Below are 11,521 nucleotides of genomic sequence, written 5' to 3' on the forward strand. Positions count from 1 at the left end.
ATCTCTGAGTGATTATCGTATTAATGTTTATTATATTATAGACAATGTCTGCATTACCTGTTGCTGAGTCTTGGATTCAGTGTTATTCCTCTCTCTCCATGTATTCTTACTGGGAAGACTCCAGTCATTGGTTTCCAGCTTCTGCAACTCAATCATTCAAACTTCAGGCAAACCATACATGCTTTTCATCATTTTTGACATGCCATCAACTGACCCACTTGTGTATTACAGGCATCAGAAAAGCTGCGTTTATTTCAGCATGTGCAGGCCTGCGTGTGTGTGAAAATGAGGTGCGAACCTTGCTGGCCTTGGCTCCTTTCTGGCTCCTGTTGAGTTTGTTGAGCAGCAGGTGATAGGAGGCCATGATGGCGGAGGGTCGGTTGGTGGTGAGCGTGTGAATGATTTCAGAGAGGGCGTAGCCCAGTGTCTCTGTCATATAGGCCAACACAGACGAGTTCAGATCCTCCGGACACAGTCTGGGAAATCACAACAGAGAGGTAGGGAAAAACCATAACAAAGATAAAGCGTGAAAAGTGAAGCAGAGAGAAATCTAATGGCTCGTTCAGGATCTGTCGGTAAGGAATGAGTAGAAACTGGTTTCTACTCAGGGTTTTGGTTGTGAGCTGTCCAGGGCTGGAACGGTTCTTGCTTTATTCATGTGGATTTCAGAAAACACGTTATTGCCAGGAGGAGCCGTACATGATTACATTTCCACACTGCATAAAGTGATAAAAGCCTTTTAGTCACGCTATAATACACAAAGCTGTTACTCTACTGACCACAAAAATTTTAATTTAGTCAGAAAACTTGCTGTGATTTCCCTCTTGGTGCTTTTGCCCACATTGTAATGTTTGCTGCAGAACTTTCCCAGAGGGCTCTTTGTATCTCATGGTATAATACACACTTATGTTACAAATATAGTAGTGTCATTTATTAAAAAATCACAAGTGAATATACTGAAGGTATTTACATATTTTTGCAGTATGTGATATTTTTCACACATCACCTATTTTTCTTATTTTAAGATATATTTAGAAAAAATATGATAGAACTTTTTACAGTATATAAAATTGGTGAATTCCGCAAAACATATTATCAAAAGTGTGTCAGTTTATTACATGTGCATACAAGGAAAAAATATTTTAGCCGCCTTTGGGTGTGTGTGTAGACGCCATGTTAAAGTGCAGTCACACAGTAGATCTCGACCTGTTTTTATGAGAGAGCGTGTGTAGTGGTTTCTTGGCATATCCCTCGTTGATCCATCTTTCCTCCATCGCGGCTCTGACACTGGGTCTCTTGGCTGGGTCTGGCTCCAGGAGAGACAACACAAACGACACCGCACCTGCAACAGGAGCACAGATGGACTGAGTACATACAGGGCAGCGTAGGATGGAGGGATGTAACATTTGAAGCAGCATAATAGATAAATAAATGAATAAGCAGCTATAAACAATAATGTATTGCAGTGTATGATGTGAAAGGTGTTGCTCATAGGGATAAACCCACACAGAATTACCTGACTCTGCAGTTCAGCTCTGTGTTTTTGGGTCTTTCAGCTCATTGTTTTGGTTTCCCTTCCTGTAACTTCACTGTTTTGGCTAAGTGTCATTTCTCACTGGTTTGTTAACAGCAGGCAGCTGTTTTCGGAGAGAAAAGCTCAAAAAGCCCACTGTAGGCTAATGTGCCCAGCACCAATTAGTGGATGGACAAAGTTAGTGATTAGCTGGTGAACATAGTGGAGCGTTTGGCAGCTAGGGAGCCAGATATTTTTCTTGAAAGTTGGTGGAGACTGCACTCCACCCTCACCACCACCCACAAGTTAAATGCTAGCATTCAGCTTTGGTTGCAGACATGAACATTAGTCAAGACCACACAGTCATAGCTGGTATTCTAAATGCAAGCAACTGCTGGTCAACGACCATCTTGTTGGTTACTCAAATTTGCTTGGAAGGGGTTGTGGTAAATGTACTTCAAAATGCTTCATATTCAGCTACAGTCACACAGATGGCCATGCAAGACTCATGGAAGCAGTTTTGGGTCAGTGTCTTGTGCAGGTGAAAGGAACTTTGGCATGTAGTTGGGCAACGCCAAGGTTCAGACCTCCAACCAAGCAAATTAATGACTTTGTACATCTCTCACTACTCATGCCTGGCCAAATAGACCAAACTAAAAAGAACCAATGTTACACAACCACTCCAGGCTGCCAGGCTGCCAGACTGCTGTCACTCATTGTGACTTCGCTGAAACCGTATCAGAGACGACAGCATGGAGAGGGGCAGGATTTCCCTTGACGAGAACCAATTTAGCCTGTCAGCCTACGACACCCAAGCGTGGTTGATAGTTTGACTCCAGATGGGGATTCCTGATAAGCACCGCAGTCTGGAGGAGAAGGTAGCTTCAAAGAGGATGGCTGCCGCATTCTCAGACATACACGCCAAGACTGCTGCATTCAGTTTGCTGCTATCAGCTGCCTTGCTTTCAGTGGTGAGGCCAAAGCAGCTTGTCTCAGCAGGGTCAACTCAGTTTGTTTGTAACCAATAGACTATTTGAGGATTTTAATTGATAACCATCTGGGGAAAAAAATATTTTTGTAGACACTCACAGTAAAAAATGTGGCAGTGGTGGTTGGGGTCTGGGTAAGTTAAAGTTGTGTATTGTGTTTGTTGAGAGTTTAAAGGGTTGATGAAAAAAACAACCCCTTGCAAAAGCGGGATAAAGTGTAAAAGTTAATGAGGATGTCTCAGATGCCGATCTGTGGCAGTGATACAGCCACTAATCTGATCTTGTCACAGTTTCAGAGCATCAGGGCCGTGCTGGTTTTCCCCACAGTAACAGGAGCCGTGTTTGTTTGTGGTGACATGGCGCCATGACAGACTGTAATGGAGTGACTATGTGTGAGAACGAGACCAAAATAAAGCAGAGATAAACAGAGACACTAAAGCCAATGTGGACATGGTGCAGAACAAGTAAGAATTAAGGGGAAACTTTTCCCTCAGTTCTTTGTTTCGTGACAGATCTGTGGTCGGTAGAAATCCTAGGATCTTCAATTAGCTATTTGTAATGTGCTGACCTGAGACTGAGGAAAACTTTCCCAAATGGAAATTGGGAAATCATCATGTTGATCTTCTATGGTTTACTTTTTTTTTTTTTTTTTTTTTTTTTTTTTTTTAATTCTTGGCCATTTTGTCTGGAGCTGGATAGCCAAGCATAAAAGTGATATTTGAAATGATTAATACGAAGTGTGAGATCTGTCTTGGTGCATTTTTTAGCCATTTTTTTTTAGCCTACAGCCTGTAGGTGTGCCTTTATATATTTTTAGCCACTTCAACTCATAGAGCAGTCTTTACTTTTCTTATTATTTCAAAGTACGTTTGTTCTCGCCATGTCACCTCTAGCAAATACCCGTGAAACCCCATCAAGACTCAAAGCAAGCACTCTCAACTCCAGCTCTATGGAGGCGAGTGACTCATTGGACATTTTAAAGTACATAACGGTGGCACAGTCTTTGTTTCAGTTGGGGGGAGGGGTGTTACCTTTGCTGACGTCACTGGGGATGCTGCTGATCTCTCCGTTGACCATCTTCTGGTGCAGCTGTTTGATGTTGAATGGTTCAACAGTAAAGGGCAGAGTCCCTGTCAGCATGGCGAACATGCTCACACCTCTGCACACACGCACACAGACACACACACACACACACACACACGGAGGGAAAATGTGTACAAACACATTGACATTATCCATACACAGCACCACAGAGGAAAAAAATATCCAGGCAAAGCTATGATCGAACAGGCCTCAACAGACACAATGAGACTTTATCACTTACACGGACCAGACGTCCACTTTGGGTCCATACTTCCTGTGAGCGAGCAGCTCAGGGGCGGCGTAGGCAGGACTTCCACACTGGGTGTTGAGAAGCTCCAGGGACAACGACTCTGTCTTCAGAGTGTTACTCAGGCCAAAGTCTGTGTGAAACATCATCATTTTTCCAATGGGTTCTTGTTGCTGCACATTTACAGATGCACTCGATGGCTACGGTTCTGCACTATCCTGATGTGTCCAACATTTTTGCATCAATACACCGGCAGGCAAATGTCACTGGACAAAGCAGAAATGTCAACATACCTACGATCTTTATGTTGTTATGTTCGTCCAGCAGGAAGTTTTCAATCTTCAAATCTCTACAGGGGAAAAGAAGAGAGACAAAAAAACAAAGTGTGGTTCACCATGAGCTTTGTCCTTAATCCTACAGGAATTTCTTAAATTGCTTTTTCCCTACACATGAGTGTTTTGGAATAATTTACTTGACAGACACTCCTGCAATGCGTGTTTGGCCTTACTAAGCTTTCCTGTGTATTTATGGACAACCAGATGAGATGGGACCAAACTATACCCACAAAAGCAAAGGAAAACCCAAGTTAAATTTGGGTTTGGGTAGAGCTCAAGCATTAAAAATACTGCTGAAAAATATTTGGGGGTACATTTAGTAGTAGTCATTTTGGGAATTAGTTTGCTTTGGACTGCTAAAACCTTCCAACCATCAAGATTTTCAAGTCAACTCAAACTGCTCCTCTTGACTTGTGATCCTCTACCAGAATAATATCACCTGGAAAAGTTGCCTCACTTCCCTGAAAGTACCCCTGCCTCACCACCAGCCACACGGCCTGCTCTAAAACTACCAAGCTAAATGAAAATCTGCGGTTAGGGGAGAGAGATCCCCTATAAACTACAGCCTGGGAATCAGCCATGTTCCTTTCATCTGCCTTCATCTAACCAACAGACACTCCAGGTCCCAAAAATCCAAAGGACACCGCTCACACAACCCGAGGAAAGTTCAAAGACAGACGGAGCGAGACGGAGCGAGAGCAGACATTGTCATAAAGGAGAAAATGTATGCGGTAAACCTACTGAATGTGGGTGGCAGGAGGTGCGTTTAAGTGCAAATTTTCCATTTATTTCCAGTTTAATCATCTCTGTGTGGGACTGTGGTGGAGAGAGTGTGTGTGAGCGCCAGTGAGTGTATGTATGTGTGTGAGGACGTGGGTGTGTGTGTGTGTGACACTGAGAGAGGTGTTATTGAAGGGTTGAGCGCTACATCGTTGAGGGACTTCATTAGAGAGGAAGTCCATGATGTTGTGATGATGTGTGAATCATGGCGCCGGCGCAGGATGATGAGGTCATTGCCTGGTAATCACATTCCCACCTTCAGAGGAGCCAAGGTCTTAAACCAAAGCCCAGAGCTGTGCATGTTGTGTGTGGTGTGTGTGTGTGTATGAGCATTGGGTCTCTAACGCCTACACATACTAAAATGCCACTAAAATAACACTCTCGACTCCCACACTGCACTGTGCCTTTCTTGCAGTGTTTCCTCCTCTGAAAACTGTTAATGCCCTGCAAACTACTCTGTGTGCTGTGTGCTAACAAGTGTGTTTATATGCATGAATCTACAAGTCTAACCATAACATCCACCATGCAACAAATAGCTACTGCTTGTGGGCTTTGAAGGCCTCAGTTGTTTTCACAAAATCTCTACCAGGGCCAAACAGATAAAAGCATGACAAGCTCTTTATCACACGCTCCAGTATGCAGTTCTTTGTAATATGCATGCCAGAAGATGTCCGAACATCAAGGTTAAAACTGTACTAAATGGTAAGTGAGGTTACCATAGTTTTAACAGGATGTCAGCGCCTATGAATGTGTCTCAACTCAGGGGCTGCATCATTCGAGGGCTGCATTTAAAGACTGATTGCGTCACAGTGGTGCAACATCCACTTCCATTTTGAAGGCTCTCTCAAATGCAGCCAAGAAATGTGTCCTTCATTTCCTGGGCAATGAAGGATCCAACGGGGATAGCAGCCCATGCTATCCCAAGATTCACTGTGTGACAGTGATTAATCACTTTTCAAAGAGAGAATATCGTGGACTCCGCAAATATATAACAGCGGCTGAGGATGAATATGGAAATCCACCGTAGACCTGACCGTCTCATTTCGGTTTGCCCTTCGCAGCCTACACACCGCCTCCAAAGGATGTGGCCCCTGTATTGAGACACAGCTTTTATGTCAATTTGGGGTTTTAACAGGTTACAAATTCTTAAGAGCACATCTCCTCCTTCTCCCTCATTAAAAAATACACAAAAGTATCCAGAGAAATATGCAAATATTTTTCAGTTTGAATGTTTACGACTCAGATGTCTCCTCCGGGACTTAACTGAAAAATCCCACTTCAGTATGTGTCCTGAAGGTTTCAACTTTCCACCTCGTTTAAAAAACTGATTTTTAATGTCAAACTCTGAACATACATCATTCTGCACAGTGACGCTCAAGCATCCAACTGAAGTAACAATAAACAAATCATATTTTTCACTTTACAACCAGTTTTAGTGCAGGTTTAACTTAATGTCCAGATACCTTTACACCTGCAAATCACCATATCAGTTCTTAGTGGGGGAGATAAATCTTAATATAATGTAGATTTTTGCTTCCACTTTATTATTTTTAGCATCAGTTAAACTATTGATTGTTTTTTTTTCAATTGATCAAATAATCATTATAATAATTAGTAATGAAGAGTCCAACCAAAAGTCCAAAATACCAAAGGTCCGTTTACAATGAATTGAACTAGGAAAAACAAACACAGCTTGTGAATGGCAATTGTTTTAGAAATTAATATATTTGATCTGGGGCTTTTTGAAGATTTGTTATTTTCCTTGGTTCTGACATGAAACAGGGCTGAAAATGGGTATAATGTCTTGATTTTGGAGGTACTTTTCATTCCTTACCTATCTCCGCAGATGAGCAGAAAAGTTGTGGAAAATGAAGAAATAAGGGGAAATGAATCTATACCCATCACTAACTAGGCTAGATCAATGAAAGCAGCAGTTAGAAGACGTGTAAGACTCTGTAAAGGTGTTTTCATTAACTCAGTATGAGGCAGATGTCTCTAATACATGTAGAAGTACTGCACATTGTGTCCATGCTCGTCCTGTGTGTGTGTGTGTGTGTGTGTGTGTGTGTGCAGTCTCACCTGTGTACGATGCCGTGTTTGTGCAGGTGCTCCACTGCAGACAGGATCTGTCGGGTGTAGCGCCGCACCTCCCTCTCCTCCAGCCTCTTCCTCTCACAGATCCTGTCCATCAGGTCTCCCCCAGCACAGAGCTCCATGGCCATGTAGTAGCTGTTCTCTGTCTCCAGAGTCTGACACAAACAGGTGTTCATGCGCATACTAATTGGACACGCTTATTCTAACCTCATTTCTACAATCTACAATTAACATACTGTTGGATTCAAATACGAACAAATGTAATGTTGTTACATTGATGATGTTTTTGTTTCATACCTCCAACAGGACCACGATGTGAGGATGTCGGACCATCTGATGAATACGAGGCTCTCTCTTCATGTTCTTCAGTACGTACGAGTCCTGACGCGCTTTTTTCTTGTCAATCACCTTAATAGCCACCTAAACACACACACACACACACACACACACACACACACACACACACACACACACACACACACACACACACACACACACACACACACACACAAAAACAAATATGCACATAAATATACAATAGCTTTAAGGTGGTTTTTAGATTGGTGGTTTAAGTTGAATCAGCACCCTTTGCTCTTCCGTTAAAATGTAAAAGTCTTTTGGCAGTCATGAGCTATATGGATGGATGTGTACCCACAGTTCTCTACAAATGATAGATGTGTAAGTAGTTGTGGCTTCAGAGCCTTGCCCAAGGGTACTTCCAATTTAATTGTTAAGGAAGTATTCCTTAATCACTTTCTCCACCTATGTTTGGCTGGATCGCAACAGCGGGGCCAGTCCTATAAACAGACTATTGGTCGGCCGGCTGAGTGTTTCCCTATTGCTCACTGTTCTTACCAGATGATTTGGAACGAACGAGCAGTGTTGCTAATTTAGCACCTTTGTTGCTTTTTAGACGCCTTTAGTGACTTTTTTTAGACAGACCTCAGCTACCTTCCCTAAAAGAGTCAGTACAGTACAGTACAGCCCCGTGAGTGTGAGGTCAGGCTTTCCCTCCACAGGCACACCTCTCTATGCTGACCGCACGGCAGCTTATGTGACTGAGCTTCTAACTTTCTCTCAGAGTGATCATTTAGCTGAAAATCACAGAACAGTCTTTGTCTTTAACTTATGTGTTTGGTGATTTTGTCACATGACGTCGTGGTTATAAAATCAGGATTTTAGCAGCAGCTAAGAAATGGCTTGGAAGGGACTGCGGGTTGACATGTAGTCTGAATGAGCTGCGTTTCAGTTCTAATTCAAACTTGTTCCATTGTCTGACAACAGTAACAGAAAAACATGTAAATGAGGACAGCTTAATTGGGAATTTGGCTGTATCAAAGTACTGTACATGTGAGCACAGAGAGAAGAAGAGAAGCAAACAGACTGAAACTAGCTGACACTAGGCAGAGTGCCAACAGTTTACGATGCAGCAGAGCCATACACTGAGTTTTGACTTTGACTCATCCAATGACCTTCAGTTATGAGACCTCATGACACCCACCTCTAGATCTAAGTTTAACTTGTATCACTCATCATGTGTGGTAGAAAAGAAGACTGAATGAATTCAAACAACAAAAAAAACAAACCTTCCCTTGGTTACAAAAAAGTTGATACAAGCTATTTATGTTCTTACAACCATTTCCCCCTGAAATGAATGATCGTGATGAAAAAAATGACTTGGCCTGCACAGGAAATGAAATTCCTAAAAGTGACATTTATCTAAAATGATTCAGCTTATAACTGAGAACTACAGTTAACGTATAAGGTAAACATTCGGGTGTGAATGATGGTAAAGTGTAAAGTGTTGGTAGAATCTAGAAGGCTCAGTTTATTTACATTTTATATTCCATTAATATTTTCCATAAAAAAAAAAAAAAGTTTGTCATTAATATATGGTGTGATGTCACTGTCATTTCAATTAAAATTAAAAAATAAGAAGGTCCTATAGTATAAAACAGTGTGTGTGTGTGCACATTTGTGGACTTCACCTCCACAGGTCTCGTACCTGCAGAGGGTAACAGGGGTTAAGAGGTGCAAACACCCTTGGAGGTGAGTTTGGTCACTGCTATGGCAACCAGGTCAGGTACATATGAGCCGGGGCGATGACAGAAAGTTACACATACATTTACTTACTTACACACATACATACATATATATACATACACACACACACACACACACACACACACACACACACACACACACACACACACACACACACACACGGCTTCCACTACACAATAATGCATATCTATAATCCCAGTTTATAGCCACAGTATCAGAAATAGGCAAAATATTACACACTTTCATATATTAATGTGGGTTTTGTTACGACTATTTGAAAGAATATCACATTAAAAGGAAAAGATATGTTCAAGGGAACACCGTGTATACTTCCTCTCAACATGTAGTAGAAATGTTTATTTTCATATTGTACATAAATCATAAATAAAACTTATGCTGCATCAATTTGCCGTTTTTCAAAACAATAAAATTCCTTTAAGAGTCATGGAGAGGTACCCATTAAATGCAGGTAGTTCTGACTATGATGTTGTACACATAACAAGAATAATAACAGGCCGCTGCCTTATTCAAACTCAAGTGAGTATAACTCCCAGTTGCAAGTGTACAGGGCACAAGTTGTAACCATGTAATCATAATCTGGTGTGTGATCTTTCCCTCTGCCAGTATGCCGTCTCTCCAGTCTGAGGCAGGTCACATCACGTCTCCTCTCTCTAATTCTCACATCAGGGAGAAAGCACTGACCTTTTCCCCCGTGCCGATGTGCAGCCCCTCCATCACTTTGGCAAATGAGCCCTTATTGATCATCTTCCCCACCAGGTAGGATCCCACCCGTTTGGAGTGTGGGAAGCTCCGCAGCAGCTCCCTGGGGACCTTGAGAGAGGGGAGAGGCAGCCTCTCCCGGTCCAGCGTCGAGGCATCCCACTGGGACACTCCTTCACCCCCTCCCTCCGCCACCATGTCCTCTGGACTGGGCTTCACTGCAGCGGCTGGCATCCCGGACAGGCTCCGGGCCCCATGTGGCTGCCTCTTTACGCTCACAATCAAATCCAAAACCAGGTCTGACCTTGTGAAGCACACATACTAACGCACCCAGATGCACATGAACACAAACACGATGGTTCGGTTGACTTGAAGGTATAAAATTACAGACAGGATCCAAATCTTTCTTCAGGAGGAAGAAGTGTCCTCGCCCACAGATTTCCTCTCACTCTCAGATAAGTAATTCCTTCATTCCAGACTGTCTGACAGGTGATTCCTCTTTTCTTCTTTGTTTATTTTACCTGGTAGCGAGTACAGGTGCGTTAAGTGTCTCTTTTTCAATCTAACTGTGCTTCCTCCCTCCTTCTCTCCCTCTGTCTCTCTCTGCTGGGTAGTGGATGATTAACCGTTGTGTTCTTAGGTCAGCTCCAGTGATGAGGAGGACATTCTACACCGTAATTACCCCCCCACCCTCCCCCCTCTGCACACACTAAAGTACACACTGATACCCACAGTTACTCAGTAACCATCCAAACTCTCTTTCTTCGTTTCCTTGGCTGCCATTTGAATTTCTATTTTATATTTCTGTCTCTTTCAGTTTCTCCATGACACCATCAGGTAGGCTAATTTAATCTCGATGAGGACAGATCGGAGTTATGACACGCAGATGAGGACAGGTAAGTGGATGAGAATGAGACTTTGACTTTGAAAACCTACACAGCTTCATTCACCAGGAAAAAGTTATCTATTCTCCGGAAAGATCCCTGTAATTTTTTGCAAACTTTATTGTGTTGTAGATTGAATTTTAGATGGATAAAATTGCCTTTGTTGCCCATCAATCTACACTCAGTTACCCATAATGATTTTTTAGAAGATTATGCAATTTTAGTTTTATTAAAAATCTTAAAGCTGAAATCTCTCATTTACAAAGTATTCAGATCTTTGAGATGTGTCTAGAACCTGATTGGCTAATTGAATTGATTGGACATAGTTTAGAAAGGCACACACCTGAGTATATACAGTAAGATCCCACAATTCACAGTACAAGTTACAACAAAAACAAAGCCATGAAATCTACATCAGTCCAAGCGTTGAGTGTTCTCAGGGGCACAGTCGCCTTAATAATTGTATTGGTTATTAACTGTGTGTTATCAACTGTCACTCTAGTCCTCTGCAGAGATGGCAGAACCTGTTGGGAGGACGACCATTTCAGCAGCAGTCCATCAGTCAGGCCTTTATGACGGAGCGGCTGGATGGACTTTGGGTATAAGGGTTGAGTTGAGTTGAGTTTACCAAACAGTATTTAAAAAGACCGGAGAATGCGTGACCCAGCCAAAACCCGAATTTCTAAAAACATGTTTTCATTTTGTTATTATGACAATTTTATCCATTTAAACTACAACACAGTAAAGACTGCAAAAAAGTTAAGCGGTCTGAATACTCTCTGAAGCCACTGTATGTTAAGGGAGGAGTTTGA

General features: G+C 42.3%; 1 protein-coding gene across 1 annotated transcript; it reads right to left on the minus strand.

Annotated features, from left to right (window-relative positions):
• Nucleotides 1-205: 205 nt before the first annotated feature.
• On the minus strand, nt 206-10,059 carry LOC111236523 (hormonally up-regulated neu tumor-associated kinase-like). Its single transcript, XM_022765286.1, has 8 exons — nt 9,808-10,059; nt 7,339-7,461; nt 7,027-7,196; nt 4,126-4,181; nt 3,827-3,965; nt 3,534-3,661; nt 1,207-1,342; nt 206-476 (listed from the first exon to the last, which is right to left on the minus strand). Exons 1-8 carry the CDS (start codon nt 10,057-10,059, stop codon nt 206-208), a joined length of 1,275 nt encoding a protein of 424 aa, XP_022621007.1.
• Nucleotides 10,060-11,521: the final 1,462 nt, after the last annotated feature.

Source organism: Seriola dumerili, unplaced genomic scaffold (assembly GCF_002260705.1).
Source record: "Seriola dumerili isolate Sdu_G_001 unplaced genomic scaffold, Sdu_1.0 BDQW01000025.1, whole genome shotgun sequence".
Taxonomy (NCBI): Eukaryota; Metazoa; Chordata; class Actinopteri; order Carangiformes; family Carangidae; genus Seriola; species Seriola dumerili.

Coding starts and splice junctions, on each gene's coding strand:
- LOC111236523 (XM_022765286.1), bottom strand. CDS start 10,059: ATGCCAGCCGCTGCAGTGAAGCCCAGTCCAGAGGACATGGTGGCGGAG. Junction 7,197..7,338: donor ACATCGTGGTCCTGTTGGAG/GTATGAAACAAA, acceptor TGTTTGTGTCAG/ACTCTGGAGACAGAGAACAG. Junction 3,966..4,125: donor TAACAACATAAAGATCGTAG/GTATGTTGACAT, acceptor TGTTTCACACAG/ACTTTGGCCTGAGTAACACT.